Raw genomic sequence first — 20,982 nt, forward strand, 5'->3', positions numbered from 1 at the left:
CACTCGCTCGCGCACACAGAGACATTCACACATGTACAAAAGACAAAGATCCCCCGTATAGCCTCAACAAACTGTTTGGGGAAAGTGCTGTTAGCGAGCACCTACAAACATCCAAATGACCTCGAGCTCCCTCTAGTTGAAGCCCTTCCGCCAACAGTCACGTGAGCGAAAGCATTTGCAGGGCTGCACCTTTACCTTTGTTCTCCAAAACTCGAAGCGTTTATTTATTTAATCTTCAACCGAAGTCGCCTACGAATTCGGGGCTGTGATGACCTTAGATTCCTTTCGTCAGAATTCGGGGGGGGGGGGGGGGGGAATACATCAACGACACGCGTACAAATAAAACATTAATATTGTCGGTGACAGTAGCATTTACTCTGACGTTACAGTAACGTTTGACAATTGACATTTCACTCTATCGGCGACTCGATCTTGACCTCTCTCGCCTTGCAAGCACATCTGGGAAAGTCGTGCGCGGAAGGGTTTCTAGCAAGGAGGTCCAGGCCCAACTCAAGCGACAACTCGAGTGTGTTTAGAAAATCAAGGAAATGTCACTTAACCAAGACGTCCTTCAACTCAAGACGTCCTTCAACTCAAGACGTCCTTCAACTCAAGGTGTCTTCGAACTGGATTTTTGAGAGACATCAGGCCAACTCGAGCCAATTCGAGTCCACTCGAGGTATCTGCCACCAGGTGACGAGGGCATGCGAGGCAGGCACTTTGCAGTGGGCTCCAGTCCGGTGAAGGCAGTGAGCTCTGCCCCGGGTTTTGTGATTGCGGGGTGACACGAGCAGATGTCTTAATTGGAGCGCGCAGTCGTAAAGCAGGAGGCAATGTCCCCGATGCGCGTGTGGGGCGCTGCTGGGCTTTCGCCAGACCTGTAAAGCTGTATTCTTAGGTTTTTTCGGTAAAGTCACGTAGGTAAATTTTTTTTTAATAAAAGTAAAATAAAAATAAAATATTTTATTTTACTTTTAGTAATGTTAGGATTTATATTCTTAGGTTTTTTTCGGTAATGTCACGTAGGTAAAAAATTAAAATTAATAAAAGTAAAATAAAATATTTTATTTTTATTTTACTTTTATAAATTTTTATGTTTTACCTACGTGACTTTAAAATTAACAAAGGTAAAATATAAATAAATTATTTTATTTTACTTTTATTAATTAAAAATTTTTACCTACGTGACTTTACCGAAAAAACCTAAGAATATGAATCCTTGCAGTCACGAAAGCTTCAAATCTGTAAAGCTGTGTTGGGAGTTTTTTTTGGGTGGGAAAAGCAGGGACGGAGTTCGCAATATCCTGGACCTGGAGCCACCAGCTGGGCCCTGGTTAGAACAAAAAAGAAATCGCTTTTCAAAATGAATGCAGCGCGCTCCTACTCTTACAATAGGTCTCACACCTGCATCTTCGATTTTCACGGTTGGCTACGTACGGTGCGAAAGAAGTTTAACATACACACCAGGGTCCTGGTTTCACCTTGGTAAATCGGGGTGTATTTTCATTAGCAAAAACAATACACCCCAAGAGACAATTCGTTTACATGTCGTCAGGACTTAATTTCCACGCTCAACATTTTCCGTAAACTTGGAGTGTAGATTATCGGCATAAGGCACTACAACTAGAGTCCAAGGTACGTCTATCCAAGTGAATCCTGTATGCCTCCGAACCTCCCTATCCTTACACACGACTGCATTGTCGTAGAGACGTTTTTTTTTTCTCCAGAAGAGCGTTGTGGACCTTTCTGGCTGCAATCAAGGACTGCGTGTTGTCTGTCCCCTCCTCTGGTCTTGTGGGTGTCATCCACTTTCTCTTCTTCGTCTTCCTGTGGAATGCACCTCCGTCGTCGTTGTTGTTGTCGCCACTCCGAGGAGGCAAACCCTACCAAACTGGCTCACAAGGCGAAACGTTCAGAGTTCATTCATTGCGACGCTGACTGATGACCCCCCCCCCCTCCGTATCCCCCCCTCCACATCCTCACCAGGGAAAGGTTAACGTGGCGTCCCAGCTGCTGAACTGTCAAGAGTCGCACCACACAGTAGCCCTCCTGTCAACCCATACGGTTCATCCCGTATTGTTGTGCAGGGAAATTGAGTTTTCAGGTCCATACGCCGTGCAGACGTTTCAATAGGGGCAACATTTTTTTCGTCTATTTGTGTTTCTATCCTTGTGATGGGACTTTGTGGTATGAACTTTGAGATTTATAAAGGGGCACGGGGTGACCAATAAGATCTGAATTAGTCTGTAACGAGGTAGGCACTGATAAGGGGTTGACAGGTATTGGGTAGCGACCACTCGCTAACTCGCTCGCTCGCTCGCACGCTCACGAAACGGACGCCTGACGTTGACGCGTTGACACCCAACGCGGCATGTCCGCACACACGGCGGGCAAAATGTGCACGAGGCACTTCCCTGAACAGCGACGACGACAACGACAACAACAACAAGCGCCATTCGTCACTAAGCGGTGGTGACGTCACCACGGCGCTTGTGCCAGGCTACGTGCACGTTAAGGCCACGTGAAGCGTCGAACGTCCGCTGGCAGGAGTGTCACGGGACAGACCCAGCAGGTGCCGTGGGTCGACTGACCGAGATGACCCCCCCCCTACTGTTCCCCCAAACAGCGACCACACTCACCGTCACACGCAACCCCCCCCCCCACTGCCCGCCCAGGGAGCGCAGTTAGTTATAGCGACTCTAATGGCTGCGAAATGCACCAACCGGTCAATTTCGTGCCCTGGTCTTATGCGCATCTCATTCAGTTCTCCTATCACGCGGTAGTTGCGTTCCTGAAGAACGACGCGTCATGGAAGAATGGCGTTATAATAGGTGTAGGGTTAAGCGCAGTCCGCGGTAACACGTGTGGGATGCGGCCGCAGGCTGAGCGGGCAGCATCTCGACACATCCAGCAGCGTCCCCCCGCCTTGTGTGGTGGTGGTACGTCGAGGTAGCTGTACAACCGCTTGTTCTTATTTTACGACGTGGTTCTGTTCGCTAAATCGCGTTATATCAAAATCGCGTAATAAAACCACGCGTTATAGGCAAAAAGACTATGTTGAACTTCTTTCACACCGTACATAGCTGACCGTGCTAATCGGAGGTGCCGGGGAAGGACAACAAATTAAACACAAAAGGCAGTTCTAAAGAGATGAGTTTTTATTTTACATGAATTAAAAGTGCATAGCTCCAGTGGCTTCCTAATATCGGAAGGAAGAGCGTTCCAGACGGCTGCAGTAGCGCATCTGAAAGCAAGCGATGGCCAAGCCTAAAAGCCGCTGTGGCGGCGAGGATGACCAGAGCTCGCGTGACGGCTGTCGACTCTGGTGATGCGCAGAGTCGACAGCCGTGATGACGGCTGGGGGGGGGGAGGGATGCGTGAGTGACAGGCCAGTGGGTTCTGTTCCAGGTCGCTAGACGCGTGCCACGTCTAAGCCAAGCCCAATCTAGTGAAGTACGGCCAGTCATTCCCCCGTGACCGACACGGCATGGGGGGAAGCCTTCCGTCAGAAAGCGCTCTGATGAGACGCCACAGATTTTGGCGCTTGATAAAACTTGGCGACGATGATGACGACGGTTGTGAAGATGATTATGAAGATGATGTGATGATGAAGAGGCTGATGATGAGATGATGAAGATGATGATGAAGGCAATGATGATTATGATGATGATGATGAAGATGAAGATGACTATAATTATTTTGATGATGATGACGACGCTGTGCTCGCAGGTGGGAGGCCAGCGGTTCAGCGTGAACATGCCGCACAAGTTCTCCATCCACAACTACAAGGTGCCCACGTTCTGCGATCACTGCGGCTCGCTGCTCTGGGGCCTCCTGAGGCAGGGACTTCAGTGCAAAGGTGAGAGGACCCGGCCCCAAACCCCTGAACCCCCAAACTCCCGAACTGCGAAATCCCCAAAAGCCGGTGCCTCGCGCGCCAACAAAAGTGGCATCACTGAACCTGATGGATAAAAAAAAGACAATACGTTCATCAAAAATAATGTCTTAAAATCAACATCTATGCAATGGTCGACGTTTCAAGCAATGACCCTTCATAGCTGAAACGTCGCCGACAGTTTTTTTCCCTTTTAAGGCCATGGTGTTATTGACAAACGTCTTGAGGTTTTTGTTTATTTTTGGGTGTGCGTCGCTGCCAATGCGGCATCGCCAAACAATTTGTAATATTGTAAAAAAAATTTTTTATTAAAAAACATATTCTGCAAGATTAGTTTCGTAACTTTCTGAACGTGGCACGTCCAGTGGCCGAAGGGGTCGCGTTTAACCAGTTTACCTACGACACAAAACATAATCCATTCACACGCGCACAATTCCACGCATGCACATTTGCAGTCGTACGGATCTATTTGAATGGATGAGTCGATGTATCGTCACACCCCTGCTACTGCTACGACGAGCGTTAGGAACAATCACAACGAGGAGACTCGTTGGCGTCACTGAATCGAAGGTGATTGGATCATCGGTTAAACGTGAATAGGGCCACGGCAACCCTGGGACTCATTGTAAGGGCTCTTGCCCCTTGATAATGCCTTCGGACCCGTTGTTAAAGTAACTTTAATTTGGCTTCACGATGTGGGAGAACTCATGAGAGCAGGATTAAGTCTCATTTGCTAGAGTGACCTGGGCCACCAAATTAACACAAGGCAATACAAATTTCATTTCAGTAATGGAGCAACATTGAATTCAGTGCAAAAAAACAACGGTGTCACGCGACAAATCTAAATCATTGCACAAACATGAACCAAATGTGAATAGATACATTTCCCGATGCACATGCCGGGCTGATTAGTTTTATACCGGCCATAGTATCGTACATTTCAAATGAAGTTACAGAAACATGTGTTAGATATCGGGTAAGCATTGTTCTAATATGTAAACAGACAAGGATACTGGAAAAGTATGAAATAGACATACTGTATGTTGGTACTGCTCTGGCTGTCTCTGGGGCTCGTTTTTGTTTGTTGTTGTTGTTGTAAGTTCCGAGTTGTGCCGCAGTGCCTTTCTCTCCGCCTGTGTGTTTCTTGCCCTGACGCGCCCACCTTTCCCCACGCTTCCCTCGCAACTCTTCCTAGTTGAGCTGCTAGTGCGTCATGACCCTGCACACATTCTAATCGTCGTTACCGTATCTGCGTCGTCGGCGTCGTCGTCCGGCCATCGGAGCGTGCGCCGCCGAGTGACCCGCCGTTCCCTCTCCGCGTTCGCCCGCTCGCAGTCTGCAAGATGAACGCTCACCGCCGGTGCGAGTGCAACGTGGCCCCCAACTGCGGCGTGGACGCACGCGGCATCGCCAAGGCGCTCGCCGAGATCGGCATGACCCCCGACAAGATCTCTCAGAGGAACGTGCGCAAGAAAAAGGCAGGTGGCGGCTGCGGCGTCGCGCGTCGGCGGTTGCGCCACACCACCCGAGGGTTCACACGACCGGGACACACACTATGGGAAGGAGGAGAAGAAGACGAACAACATCTGACGATTCCGGAACGGGGGAGAACTGCCTGTGAACGCGTAGCGTTGAGTGCCGTTGTTGTCGGGGTATGCACGTACTGCATGTTGGACTTCTTTCCCACCGTACGTAGCCCAAACGTGCTAATCGGAGGTGCGGGGGATGGAGAGACGGTCACTTCCCTCTCCTCTGCACCATTGCCCCTGTCCAGTCGCGGCCTCTGAATTCTGTGATTTCTTCTCGCTGATCAATTCCTCCGCCGTCTTCCTATGTTCCTCTTGCCTTCTCTCGGTAACAACTGCAGTTCAGTTCATTTATTTAATTCAGTTTCATTTATTAGGTATAGCCCTGTGAGCCCTGCGGCTCTTAAATCGGGTGCAACCGCAACAAACAAAAACACGAACAAGAAACATCTTAAAGTGACTACGCGCAACAGAAAAATCCAGGGATTAAAACAGCAAAGTCCACCTCCCCCTGGGTGGTTTAAAACGATGATGATGATTCCACGACGAACAAAAACTTGGAACTTTCATTGGCCCCCGGGAAGACTTAAAGATCTCCCAGGACAGCTGCCTTAAAAGTAGGACTTGCTGGGGGAAACAGGGACAGCTGGCAACCCTGATGGTACGCGCCTGCGTGCACGCCACCAGGGGATTTGAGCTGCGTGGGTGGCGGTGCTCGAGCCCTCGTGTTATGACCCCTGAAGAGAACAAAGATAGCAATTTATATCGAATCGTCTTCACCACGAGAGTTGCCGTGACCGCGCCGACGGACAGACGGAGAGGCCTCCCCGTCTGTCCGTCTCTATTTAAGGAACGAAGCGGGTGAACTTGTCCACAAATCTGGCTGTCGCCTGATGAAGCTAGTTGTAATTTTTGGCGAAACGTCGTACTCAGATTGTAAATTATGTGGTTTGGTTCTCCAACACACCGGCGTGCTGTACTAGTGACGAATTGGTACGTTCTGTTTACGTCAAACCTTACTAATTGACTGTGTCGGGTGGTGGCGGGTTTAACGACACATTTACATATTTACGCGATCTAACCAAAAAAACGGTTATTATAGACAGACGCATTTGGTTAGCGGCATCGCACAATGAAGCAACCGTTCTATGCGATTGTGCGTTTTGAGCATGTGGCTGCTATGAATTTCCACATGACATTTGTGGCCAGTATGCTGAAGAAAAAGAGCTATATAGATCAGTGGGCCTTACTTGGTAAAATATTAATAGTTTTAGTTTAGACTATAAGAGCGCTAGAACAGTTTTTAAGTTTAAGTTTATTTATTTTTAGTGACATACTTTTCACTCCAATCTTTTTTTTTATATTGTTCCTTGTAGCTTTCTGACTCGCCCCCAATTGGAGATCTATGTAAAAAGAGCTTCACAGCTCATCGGATTTCTCCAGGATAAATCAAGATTCTGATTCTGATCTGATTCTGTTACCACGGTGGTGTAATGCTGCGTATGCCGGACTTGCAATCGTAGAAGTCACTAGGAGCACGGTCGACGTCGGGTGATGCATTCCTGCAAGGTGCGAGGACGAATAGCGAAGCGACGTCAATCACAGCGACGTGCAGGTTAGGTGGTGGAGGCGACGCATAGCGAGACAGGAGTGGTATTCATCAATTGGTGAAGTATTTGAGAAAATACCTTTTAGGGGGAGACGTACATCGGGGCATTACTCTATCCATCGGTGTTTACACAAATAATTAAATTATATACTTTTTATTCTCATCCCTTCAGCTCAGCACCTCGACTCTTCCGCGGCCCAGCAGCTGTGACAGATCCAAGTCGGTGCCCAGCACGCCGAGTGACCAGGGTGTGTGGCGCCCGCAACGGTTTCATGCACACAGACGGACACGCGGACGGACATGCAGGCGGACACGCAGACGGGCAACACGCAGATGGACACGTAGACACGCAGACAGACACACAGACAGACACGCAGATAGACACGCAGACAGACACGCAGACAGACACACAGACAGACACACACACAGACAGACACAGATAGACACGCAGACAGACACACAGACAGACACGCAGACAGACACAGATAGACACGCAGACAGACATAGACACACACAGACACACAGACACACACACAGACATACACACAGACATACACACAGACAGACACACAGACAGACACACAGACAGACAGACACACACACACAGACAGACACGCAGACACACACACAGACAGACACACAGACAGACACACAGAGGCGCTTTGTTCCTTGCTCACACAGCCCTCGACTTCGGCCAGAATGGAAGGGTCCGGAACTCTGTTCCAGGAATGATTTTGGCACTCAGCCACATGCATCTCGTGTTATATGAAGCCTGGCCATATGCGTAAAGCAACATGGGGTACAGCGTCCCCTTGAAATGGCTCGCCATGTTACGGCAAGATAGAAATGGTTGTTATCATTACTACGAATAATATAGGATTATGGATAGGGGGCTGTACGCCTTTTGGCGTCCTCTGGTCTAACACCGTTTGAGACAAGGCTCAAAAGAAAGCTGTCTCATGTGGACCAATCAGTTTCAAGGACAATGCATATATTATCAGAGTATGTTTTTTGTTTGCATTCTGACCACAAGCATTGTGGTCAATGCAGACATGATTCCTTGTAAAAAGGTTTCAGTTTGGTGTTTTAACATCTTAACACCTGCTTTGTTGCCAGAAAAAAATGGGGAAAAACCTCTTATCAGGCATAATTTTAGTCTAACGGTAGAACTTGACGCCAATCAGTTCCCACTCCATGCCAGTGTTGCAAGGAAGCCCTTCTCGGACGAGACATTGAGAGGCGAAGATCGGTGCAATGAATCTGTGGCTGCTGTCACCACGTGTCACTCGTAGTAAAGGGTGCAATGATGAATCAATGCGCTGATGAATATCGAGCCTTAAGCAATGATGCACATGCTGAATTGCGTTCACAAGAACTGCCTTTTTAGATCTTGTAAGCCTATTGCCAAATCACCCAGAATTATTTACCCGTTCTCATTGGCTCTCAAAAGCTAAGCATGGTTGAGCCTGAATAGTGCTTGGATGGGTGGACACCATGGGTGGACACTGTGCAGAAACAGGTTTTGTTGGCTGCTGCCAGATTCCTTTCATAATATTAAATTGGAGGCAGTGTTAACGTCAAATGCCAACAGTGGCAGTGTAACTGCCAATCGGGAATCCTCTATTTCCACATTTTAAGAGACTGTACATTATTTTAACTACTTTTCTCAGTGGGTGGGGGCTCAGAACCTTCTCTGCAGAAAACCCCATGTTTTATTTCTTCCGTAGAGAATGCCTGTGTACTGCTAGGACATGTCGTGAGGTCACGAATCATACGGCAAAAAAAAAAAACATACGGGCGGAAAAACGCTATTTCACGAGTAATTTACGCACGGAAGGCAATAACGCACCACCCGTAACTCACAACAATCCCCAGCTTGTGGAGAGAGAGGTCAGACGCGGTGCCGAACAACGAGCAGCACGACCTGACAACGCGTCGGAGAGCAAAAGTGAAAAGCTGGCGTCGTCGCGCGTGTGTTGTGGCGTGCACATGTTGAACTTCTTACGTACCGTACGTAGCCAACCGTGCTAATCGGAGGTGCGGGTATGTACAGTATGTAGGTATGTATGTTGAACTTCTTCCGCACCGTACGTAGCCAACCGTGTTAATCGGTTGGCCACGTATCCTCCCGTCATCGTCGTGCATGACGTCTCGCGGTGGAAGTACGATCCTCTTGCGCCCGCCGCCCAGGGACGGAACCGGAGGGGGGCATCCGCCGCAGCGTGACGTTCCACGCGCGGGAGGGCGAGGGGCTGCCCTCGGAGGGAGAGGCGCTGGAGGAGGTGGGCAGCGACAGGGGCACGAAGCCGGCCGCGGAGAAGACGGGCAGCGGCGGGGGCCACGACGGCGAGGGGGAGGAGGGCGGCAGCAACGGCGACGGGCAGCCCCAGCGACGGCGCAAGATGAGCATCGCCGACTTCTCCTTCATGAAAGTCCTCGGCAAGGGCAGCTTCGGCAAGGTGGAGTCCGTCGCCGCCACCTTCCCTTCCTTCCCGGTGTTCATTTAGCCGCCGGGGCACCCGAGGTCGAATGCGTTCACGCACGAAATCCGTCTGCGTGCGTGAGGTTGCAATAACTCCGGTGACGATGACCGTACGTGAATGGAAATTTGCTGTGGCGTTGTGTTGCTATGGCGGACTTAACCTGTGCAATCGAAGTGGGTGGCCAACACTTTCGGACCACAAACCAGGGCCACAGCCCGTCAGGTCCCCGCATTGATCCGGCCCTCGTTCACTGTCAACAATGCAACGTCAAAGCGCACACAGCAACAAACCCTCCCATTGTCGTCTCTTTTCCCGTATTCTCCAGATTCTAAGAGGCACTCCCAAATTTTGCTTTAAAATACGGGGGGAGGGGGGGAGAGAAAATTCGATTCACCTTCAACAGTGCCGTTTGTTGCTGGCCGATTTAACTTTACATTTTTTGGGGGGGGCCTTTGGGCCTGCTCTCGGCACATCGAGAAACGGTGACCATCGGCCCCTGCGTGCGTCCGTGCAGGTGATGCTCGCGGAGCTGCGGGGCTCGGAGGAGGTGTTCGCCGTCAAGGTGCTCAAGAAGGATTCCATCGTGCAAGACGACGACGTGGAGTGCACCATGACGGAGAAGCGCGTCCTGGCACTCGCCAAGAACCACCCCTACCTCACCCAGCTCTTCTGCTGCTTCCAGACCAGGGTAGGGGGGGGGTGCAGCTCGTGGGGTGGTGCCGCCCTGAGGCCGGCGTCGCTCGATCGGATCTGGGAGCGGCTAGGGAGCGCCGCGAAGATTAGCGGCGTCTACCGCCGGCGGTGTCCTCCCAACGTCGTTACGTGCCTTTAGCAGCCCCGAAGTGACCGGCGTGGTGAAGTATGGTCGTTATAGCCCTACATACCGCACGGCCGTGGGGAAGCCCTCACCCAGCAGTGGGTCTACCGGCGTGGTGAAGTATGGTCGATGAACCCCTACAAGCTGCACGGCTGTGGGGAAGCCCTTATCCAGCAGTGGGTCTACCGGCGTGGTGAAGTATGGTCGTTATAGCCCTACAACCCGCTCGGCCGTGGGGAAGCCTCTCACCCAGCAGTGGGCTGACTCAAGGGGCTGTGCGCGTGCGTGCGGAGCAAAACGTCGCTCGGACGTCGTTGTTCCGACCGACTCGCGGTGTGACCCGGGAGCGCTTGGGGGAGCTGAACCGAAGCTGCCATTGGTGCAGTCGTCGTGTGTACGCACATTCGTGATCAAGACGGACGTGAAAACGTATATAGGAGTCGTCATTTTTACGAACGAAATAAGAACTGTTTGTTAATGTTGGAGTTTTAATACGAACGATATAAACAATGCTACGGTTAATGTTTGCTGCGGTATTGGGTTGTTTTAATTTCGTCATCCACTATCCTTCACCTGACACGTGTACCCTCCTGTGTCACACTCACGCGGAACTTTTAATAATGATTTTAAGTAATATATTGTTTCATGTGTTCATTAATTTTGTGTCTAACCTAGACTCGTATCTTAAAAAGAGGTCCTTGCCTCGTAAACATAGGCCAGTTCGCAAGCATTGGCCAATGAAAGCCTGACTCTGCTGATGAGGCACTGTGTGTAGAAACCAGTCCAGAGTTAGCTTGTCTTGAAACAATGCTGCTGAAATGATGCACTCCCAGAAGGCCGTGCGGCTGATGCGCTGCCTAAGAAATACTGTTATTTTCAGTGGATGGCACGATACGTGAAGGAGACACGCTGCTTGTTGATCGAGAACGCTGCACGAGCCCTCTCACTTTGCTCATGGCCAGCGGACAACATTTAAATGAACGCGTCCTCCGGATTAGCACGGTTGGCCGCGTACGGTGCGAAAGACCTTCAAGACGCATACAGGACGTGCAGCAATGAAGTCGGCAATGATGCAGGTGCTAGATGGATCGTTACGATGTGGCCGATGGGGCGAGTACTGTTAGCGAGCACCTGTTCAGGTCGGTGCAGCGAACGAGTGGGCGGCGTGGCCATCACCAAGCCTGACCGCCCTCAGGTATTCAGTTCAGGCTGAATCGACATAGGGTGACCCCAGACTGGTTCTGATGTACACCGCTAGTATTAGCCGTTCATCTTTGTCTTCGGGGCTCTTTATCTTTTATGTTTTTAGTTTTTTTTGCTGCGTCATGCCACTGTGAGGGATGGCTACAGCTCGGCGGAGTGGGCCTTCATCCATCACTGGATTGATCATGGTCGGCGATAACGATGAGAAACCGATGGCTGGTCGCTGTTGCCACCCCCACCGCCACCGCCTCTGCCGCGTGAGGCTCCATCGCCCGTCCCGTCAGTCGGCACGCCCCGCTTTGGTTTCACCCGCACAGGACCGGCTGTTCTTCGTGATGGAGTACGTGAACGGCGGGGACCTCATGTTCCAGATCCAGCGCTCGCGCAAGTTTGACGAGCCGCGCTCGCGCTTCTACGCCGCCGAGGTCACGTCGGCGCTCATGTTCCTGCACCGGCACGGCGTCATCTACAGGTGACGAGCGATGGGTACCGCGACATCTTCGCCCCCACCCCCTCCCCTCCCTCTAGCCTCCCCCGGCAGGCGTGTGTGGCCACCACAAATCTGGCACTTTGTCAGAAGAAAAGTCACAGGGAAATTCCGGCTCAAAGTGATTTCCTGCGCTGAGCCAGTGGTGGGAACTCCATATTGCTATGGGGGGGGGGGGGGTGGTGGTGAGTTTATCCAAATGATAAGCATGTTGACTTCCCCCAGGAGTTGTATTTTTTTTCCAAGTCAACATCGCTTCATGAGGTTTGTTTGATCATACTTTGCCACGCTGGTCAGTGCAGGTTGGTGAAGGGCTGGGCCCAGGACTGTTTCAGATATGACTCTGTGGTTGGGTCTCAACCCAAGTCGCCTGCTTGATCAAGCAGCGCGCCAACTGCTGTGCCACAATACATGTCTAGAATTGATTTTGCCGTACATAAAACAGTTGGCGCTTCACTCCTTGTTAATGTGAACATTTTATCCCTTCCTGCAAATTAAGTAACGAGTCATTTTGACATTGTAGATGTGTGCAGCTGTCGACAGTTTCCAATAATGACAACATGATGGGTCTTGCGTCAATTTAGGCCGATCGCTTCATATTGGGTGATTTCAGATATGGCGATGACTACAATTGCCTCGAGGCAGTCGAAACGTCTCCCCCAAAGAATAAAATGTTGTGTGCCGCCACATCATTAATTTTGCAGGGCCTTTGTCAATCCACTTCCATCTGAACAGGAATCAAAATCAGGTCGGGCAACGAGCGCAGGGTGATAATGATCGCACCAACCGCCACCACCACCACTCCAATCCGCAACAAAAATAACTCAACACTTTCGTCTGACACTGTAGCCTTATAAAGAAAAGCGTGTAATAGGGGGAGATTTTGGGCAACGGCCCTTCCTCGCTGCCTGTAGAGAGGGCCACGTGTGGCGATCGGCTTTCAATCGATAAGTGACACCAGGGTTTAGGGAGACGTGCCGTGCGTGGTGATCTGCACGATCTAAGCGACCGTGCACGCGTATGTATGTGTGTACCGACGGTTGCAGCACGACCGTCAAAAAACCGACATGAGCAACTCTCTGTTAGCAGCTAGAATTCATTCGGATCAAGCGCAAAAACCCCAAAAGTCGGTATGATGGAATTTGAGTGCATTGAGTGGTGACTCTCCATACGTGAGAACCCGGTTCAGTCATGGATGGCTGAAGCCAGGGCCTCACTGCTCTCTGTGCAGCATTGGTGGTTTCTGTGATGTAAGTGAGCGCGCGCGCGTGCGTCCGAGTGTGTACGTGTGTACGTACGTGTGTACGTACGTGTGTGCGGATGCGCGTTGCGTTATCATTATTATTGTCTGTCCGGTGCTCGCCTAGCTGCATTGGCATCCAGTTGCTGAAAGAATACATTATACGGTAGTGCGCATTACACACAAAGTGCTTGCTACAAATAAGCCACAAGACACTTGCTAATCTCATCAAGGAGTGTAAACCACCACTCAAACTCCGTCATCCTCGCAGCGCCTTTTGGTGAACAATCGAACCAAGACGGTCACTGCATTGCACGCTTTCAGGTGCGTGTCTGCGGCCGTCTGGCACGCGCTTCCTTCCAATATTAGGAAGCCACCGGAGCTATGCACTTTTAAATCTGAATTGAAAACTAATTTCTGTAAAACTGCTTTTTTTGCTTAGTTTGTTGTCTTCCCCCCCCCGCACCTGAGATTAGCACGTACGGTGGAGAAGAAGTTCAACATTTACCTACATTATTATTTTTATTTTTTGTTGTTGTCGTTGTTTTGACCCGTACAGGGACCTGAAGCTGGACAACATCCTGCTGGACGCGGAGGGCCACTGCAAGCTCGCCGACTTCGGCATGTGTAAGGAGGGCATCGCGGACGGCGCCACCACCGCCACCTTCTGCGGAACCCCCGACTACATCGCGCCCGAGGTGAGCGCCGCGCTGACGCCGCCACCACCGCCACCGCCACGGCTCGGGAACGGGAGCGCCATTGAAATTAACAAAAATATATGTAATAGGTAACTTTTCTTCATTTTATCGAGGGACTACTGTGTGTTTTCTTGCTGTGGTCTGGGATTGTTTTGTTATTGTTTCTGCTGCCTTGCCCAATCTTACTCTTTGGTTCCTTCGGTAAAGTCACGTATAAAGATAAAATAATAAATTAAATAATTTAACCAAAGAGTAATTCCTGCAGTCACGAAAGCTCTAAAATTAAGATTGCCCAATCTTGATGAATTTGACTTGTATAATAAAGAAAAAATATTTATTTATATTTAGCGACTTACAGTTTTCGCAATTTTGCACTCCTATCTTTTTTTTTATTGTTTGCTGCGATAAGTTACTGACCTGCGCATACTGGATGTCTGTGAAAAAGAGCTTCATAGCTCATCGGATTCCTCCGGTCTAAATAAAGATTCTGATTCATGTATGCGCTATGAAGAAGGGCGATTGCCTGAAACGTCGCCTATGATATATATGCATTTTTTTCTTTTAAGGTGACAGCATTCTTGACGAATATGTTGAGTGTTTTGTTTTTAATTCGATGTGCTTGTGCACCATTGACAATGCAGCAGCAACTTCACCAAATAATTCGTTTAACTTGGGGGTCTTACAGGGGCTGGGTTACCGGGCATCTCCATGGCAACCAATGAGGGGCGTATTCATGGCCACGGTACCACAACATCTTAAACTAAATCCTCAAATTTGAAGACGACCTTCCAAACCAGGGGTCGGCAACCAAAATAACAAGAAGAGCCATTTCTTTCCAATTCGGTACAAAATTCAGTATTTCAAGAGCCGCAATGCATCTGAGTACATACGTACTCATCGTCAAGAAGCAGCCCGTAAAGAGCCGCATGCGGCTCTGGAGCCGTAGGTTGCCGACCCCTGTTCCAAACCTATTAACTGTTACTTCAGTTTTACTTTCGATACAGTTTTACCTTTTTTACAGTGTGTCCTTCCCAATGCTGCACCTAGCCCCTAGCCCCATAACTTCTTACCCCGAACCTGTCTACTGGACATCTGTGAAAAATCTGATCGGATTCCTCCAGTGTAAAGAAATATTCTGATTCTAACCATAACCCCTAGCTGATAAATCCTCACCCCTAACCCGACCATCACTCCTAACCCCTAGCCCATAACCCCGGACCTCTAACCCTAACCGCAACTCCTAATCCCTCACCATAATCCCTAGCCCATAACCCCTAACCCGTTCCACACGCACAAAATAAGCAGGAGGGGGAAGACGTATTCCCTGGTGGGAACGGTGATTTACTGACCATAGAGCGCATGTCCACCATGGAGACGCGGCATTGAAATCATCTCGCGCGCCAGAGCGAGATGTAGATCCGATGCAGCGGAAGAAAGAAAAAAAACCGATGTGAGGCCTTCATTCAGCAGTGAATAGATCACGGCTAATGGACTTTGGCGCCGACTGGAGAGGGCCGCACTTAGGCGCAGCGTGTAAATGTCAATGGGCTCAGTGTGTCCCGTGGCCTTTGTCTTAAGCTGGGGCACAGGCTTTGGGTTTAAGCCTTTGGACCTTTCACCCTGAGAAGACGATGTTAATTAAGGGTGTTGAGAGGGAGCAGCCGAAATTCTCCGCGGGCATCCCCAGAGTCGGCGTTTAATCTGTGGAGCCGCAGCCCCGGATTCAATTAGCCCGCGTGCGATTTGGAAGTCTTAGCAGCGATTTAAGCAACAGGGATGTGACCTCATTATGCGGATTCAAATTAAATATGTATATACAAAAAAAGACACGTGTTCTTTGAATGCTTCTGAATGTAAAGGAAAACTTCATACGTGACAGTATTGTAAGACACGTTATACATGTGCGACTTACCCAGTTAGAAGATCTAAATTCAAGGGATGGTAATGAGGATGATTGTAGTAATGCATGGACTCAGGGTGGCGGTGTGGCGCATCATTAACAAATTGTCTCACCTCAATAGATCAAGGCCAGAGCCATGGAGTCAACATTGGGGGGGACCAAATCTTCAGGGGGTGTGGGGTCCCCCCCCCCCAGAAAAAATATCTAAATTTGAAAACGCATTTCCTGCCTAAAATATAAAAAAAATTCACCAACACATAGGATGGACTTTTTATTTATGTTTTACAATAATGTCTAATAGTGTATTGTATTACATTGCTCTGTTTTTTCTTTTTTACCTTTTCTTGTTTCAATGTATGTAATGGCAGAGATTAGGGATTAATAAAGTACAACCATGACCACAATCATATACACAGAAATCTATTTTATAGCAATATATTGGAGGAGACATTTTGAGCATATTTGAATATTGGGGGGGGGGGGGAGGGATGTGTCTTGCAATAAATGCCTGGGTTCGATTATTGACATTTCCGTGTGGAGTAATTATTTTCTCCCCTTGTTCTGCATGAGTTTGCTCCAGGTTCTCTGGTTTCCTCTCACATTTGTGTTGGCCAAACATCGAAATGTAGCAAGATCCTCCTGAAAAAAAGAGTCTTCACAATCCGTTATTTGCTGACCCACCCCGACTGGACACGTGTGAATAAGAGCTTCACAGGTCATCGGATTCCTGCAGTCCAATTCAAGATTCTGATGTCCCCATTCATAAAACATCGTATCTCGTTTGGTTATTGAAAAAGCCTGCAGCCACTGTTGGTGCTATATTGACCACAATCGGCATTGACCAGGACAATCTCTTGACTGCAAAATAAAACCTATGACAAAACAAACGCGATGGAAACAAAAAAGACATCAAAGAGAATCGATGCTTTACTTAAGTGATGACAATTCCATAAATTGTCAATAGTGCTCGGACTTGGCGTGACGTTTTCCTCTCTGTGAAAAGGCCTTTGTAGCTCATCAGATACGTCCAGTATGAATACAGATTCTGATCCGGAGATAAATATTTAAATTAAATGTTATTATTAATATTACACACATGTGCGTACACCAGAAGCCATTGTGTGCTGGCGTCATGGTCGACATTTTCAAAACTACTTGCGCATTACTTCAGTGGCATAACAGTGGCAACATCGCCCCCCCCCCCCCCCCTACTACGAACAGACTAATGCCATACTTACAGGCTGATGCTGCTTCACCTTGTGTCGCACGGAGGGACAGCCGTCATCAGGGGGCTCCCCGAGGCCAAACAAGGAAAAACGCGCAGCCGGGCATTAGGACCGTTTGCGATGAGACGCATGGCGCTTTGAGATGCTCGGGGCGTTTAAGCGAGAGCGCCCAAGTGAATCCACGCCGCCTTTGACTTTGCACGCTCGCAGATCCTGCAGGAGCTGGACTACGGCCCATCCGTGGACTGGTGGGCCCTGGGGGTGCTCATGTACGAGATGATGGCCGGGCAGCCGCCCTTCGAGGCCGACAACGAGGACGACCTCTTCGAGTCGATCCTCCACGACGACGTCCTCTACCCCATCTGGCTCAGCAAGGAGGCCGTGTCCATCCTGAAAGCGGTGAGATTTTATGATCTTCTTCTTGGTTCTTTCGGTAAAGTCACGTAGAAGGGAAATAATAAATAATAAAATAATAAAAATACAACAATAACATAATTCTCACGACGTTTCGGCCACAACGCAAGCAGCCTTCCTCAGGTGAAGACCAGACAGACCTGGTCTTCACCTGAGGACGGCTGCTTGCATTGTGGCCAAAACGTCGTGAGAATTATTTTATTATGTTTTATTTTATTATTTTATTATTTCCCTTCTACGTGACTTTACCGAAAGAACCAAGAAGATGAATCCCTGCAGTCACGAAAGCTTTAAATCGAGATTTTATGATGTTTTTTTTATTTAGTTCACATTTTTAGGGGCCTCACAAACACTCCCCCCCCCCTCCCCTTTATAGCATAATAATGACGATAGTTCCGTATGTTTCATATTCGCTCCGTTCTTATTTAACAATAATTATAACAATGAAATGTATGACTTGCGCACAAGGCGTTCCAGGAGCTTTGGGAAAGGGTGCAAGGTTATCACGAGTGTAGTACGAGGCTAATTACTTTGCAGGTAATTGTAAAACATTTGGACCATAACGCTGACACACAGTGGGACACAATATTCCGACATGCACTATTTTTAGGGTGTATAAATGAAAGGATAGTAAATTTTGAATATTTCACTGTAATTCACCGTGGTGGTCAGTGCAAGTTGGTGAAGGTGAGCATGAACGTTCTACGTATGTTGAACTTCTTTCGCACCGTATGTAACCAATCGTGATAATTGGAGCAACACAGGAGTACAATAGATTTGTCCTGCGTTGCCATCTGCTGCCAACGACGTAGAACCAAATCTCTATGCCAACCTGTTTGTGCACAGTGGTCACCCATCCATTCACTATCCAGGCTCGACTCGGCTTTAGCTACTCAAGATCTGGCGAGATCTGGCGCAAATCTGGGCGACGTGTATTAAAAATAATGCCTATTGATTGGAACCTTTTTAAATATATTATATTTTGTTGTTGTCGCCTGTTGGAGCAGTTCATGACCAAGAACCCGAGCAGACGTCTGGGCTGCGTGGCCTCGCGCGGCTACGAGGAGGCCATCAAGCAGCATCCGTTCTTCCGTGACATGGACTGGGACCTCCTGGAGAAGAAAAAGATCAAGGCGCCATTCCGGCCTCGTATTGTAAGATCAAGGCGCCTTTCCGGCTTCGTATTGTAAGATCAAGGCACCATTCCGGCCTCGTATTGTAAGATCAAGGCGCCATTCCGGCCTCGTATTGTAAGATCAAGGCGCCTTTCCGGCTTCGTATTGTAATATCAAGGCACCATTCCGGCCTCGTATTGTAAGATCAAGGCGCCATTCCGGCTTCGTATTGTAAGATCAAGGCGCCATTCCGGCTTCATATTGTAAGATCAAGGCACCCTTCCGGCTTCGTATTGTAAGATCAAGGCGCCATTCCGGCTTCGTATTGTAAGATCAAGGCACCATTCCGGCCTCGTATTGTAAGATCAAGGCGCCATTCTGGCTTCGTATTGTAAGATCAAGGCGCCATTCCGGCCTCGTATTGTAAGATCAAGGCGCCATTCCGGCTTCATATTGTAAGATCAAGGCACCCTTCCGGCTTCGTATTGTAAGATCAAGGCGCCATTCCGGCTTCGTATTGTAAGATCAAGGCACCATTCCGGCCTCGTATTGTAAGATCAAGGCGCCATTCTGGCTTCGTATTGTAAGATCAAGGCGCCATTCCGGCCTCGTATTGTAAGATCAAGGTGCCATTCCGGCTTCGTATTGTAAGATCAAGGCGCTATTCCGGCCTCGTATTGTAAGATCAAGAAGCCAATCTGGCTGATTATTGCACGTGTACACCTCAAGATCGTTTCAAGGGGGAAAAAAATGCGTATTCTCTGTTTGAATCACTCGGCCCAAATGACTGCAGATGCGCCCCAACGTTGTCGGATTTCGGAAGCGAAGCCGAGTTTAGCCCTGGGTGGTTAAACGTTCAGCGCACATTTCGGAGACGTTGAAGAAGCGGTTTCATTATGCGTACGATCATGAAGGGGCGATTTACTTGGACGTAGCGTGTCAACCAATGAGCAGTTCTGTAATTCACATGTAATTAATTTTGTCCCCGTTTTTCTATAATGGAGAAATACCCATAGAATACCGCGGTGTCGGAGATACTAAATCGAACTGGCATTTTTATCCATGCTGGAATGGTGACCGTGCTGTCTCTTTCATGTCTGTGACAGACCAGCGACCCATTCTATAAGTCAGCCATATATATTCCAAAACTGCAGTAACATTACATTTAAAATGACACCTCGTATGTGTTATTCGGATGATTTGGAAATGTGAACTGTGAGGTTTCCCGCCTGGTTAACGCGTGTTTGGGAGGCTGCCTGGAAATTCCAGGAGCCGTAGGCTCGGGGCTGTTGAGGTGACCAGGAGATGGCGGTGCAGCAGTGTATTGAATCCATAGGCACGTGGTCATTGACCATCAGAGGTCGCATCCGGGTACCCGATAGCCGTACCCTACCCGATACCCGGCTACCTGTACCCGGCCGGGTACGGGTACCCGTTTGCGACCCTGGTGCGGCCGGGTACGGGTACGGGTAGGCCGTGAGTCACTGGTGAGTAACCGTTTGTCACTCATTTCGGGTAGGGTACGGGTAGCATACGGGTACCCGTACCCGGCCGGGTACGAGTACCCGTTTGCGACCCTGGTGCGGCCGGGTACGGGTACGGGTAAGGAATCAAAACCCGTTTGCGACCTCTGTTGACCATTAGCATCCAGACTAGCCGAACCAGGCGAGGAAACTAGACTGACCCGTCCAGAACGCCTCTCATTTACACAAGTAACAAAAATAAAATCTACAAATTCGTCATTAATACTGTAGCCTTAAAAGGATTTTTTTTTCGATAAAATAGGTGACATTTCAAACAGTGGTCCTTCTCCGCAGCACAGCGGCGTTATGGACGAATGTGTGGGAGTCTTTCCCCCCCCCCCCCCATTTACACTGTCAATCAAACGTATGAGGCTGTGTCCGGGAAGTCATCCACGATGTCACCGATCAAAATATCGTCATGCAGAACCCTCCTGGAAACGAGAGACTTTTTCCACGTGAATTATTTTACCTTTATATGACGGTTGATTTTTTTTCTGCAATCATTTGGGCGCCGGGCTGAAACCGTAACATCTCTACACTCGAGAACCCACTTTCACCGTGCGTGGCTAAATACCCAACATTCGAAACCCAGGCTCTCAGCAGTGCCGCGAGTCCTGACACCCTGCAGCGTGACCTGGGGGGGAGGGGGGCACAGCGGCACTGTCCATGTTAAACAAAAGCGTAAACCAATGTCCGTCGCGCACTCTGCTTTGTCTCTTGCCACCTGGCTTTAGCAGGAGAATCCGTGACGCACATCGCGTAATTTTTTACCCAAATTTTTTGGTTTGTTTGCGACAAAACGCGAGCCCGGTGCAATACGCCGATCGACATTGGAAGGGGAACGGA

At 49.2% G+C, this 20,982-nt stretch overlaps 1 protein-coding gene across 3 annotated transcripts in view; it reads left to right on the top strand.

Annotated features, from left to right (window-relative positions):
* Nucleotides 1-20,982, top strand: part of LOC133341414 (protein kinase C epsilon type-like) — a 47,803-nt gene that overhangs the window by 23,414 nt on the left and 3,407 nt on the right. For all 3 annotated transcript variants that reach the window (XM_061549999.1, XM_061549997.1, XM_061549998.1), the window contains 9 exons: nucleotides 3,730-3,859; nucleotides 5,231-5,373; nucleotides 7,203-7,278; nucleotides 9,221-9,489; nucleotides 10,028-10,201; nucleotides 11,851-12,005; nucleotides 13,820-13,958; nucleotides 17,295-17,483; nucleotides 18,506-18,652. In XM_061549999.1, coding sequence (XP_061405983.1) covers nucleotides 3,730-3,859; nucleotides 5,231-5,373; nucleotides 7,203-7,278; nucleotides 9,221-9,489; nucleotides 10,028-10,201; nucleotides 11,851-12,005; nucleotides 13,820-13,958; nucleotides 17,295-17,483; nucleotides 18,506-18,652 — 1,422 coding nt within the window. The remainder of the gene's footprint in view (nucleotides 1-3,729; nucleotides 3,860-5,230; nucleotides 5,374-7,202; nucleotides 7,279-9,220; nucleotides 9,490-10,027; nucleotides 10,202-11,850; nucleotides 12,006-13,819; nucleotides 13,959-17,294; nucleotides 17,484-18,505; nucleotides 18,653-20,982) is intronic.

Source organism: Lethenteron reissneri, chromosome 11 (genome assembly GCF_015708825.2).
Source record: "Lethenteron reissneri isolate LAM-NWPU_2019-01 chromosome 11, ASM1570882v1, whole genome shotgun sequence".
NCBI classification, from domain to species: Eukaryota; Metazoa; Chordata; class Hyperoartia; order Petromyzontiformes; family Petromyzontidae; genus Lethenteron; species Lethenteron reissneri.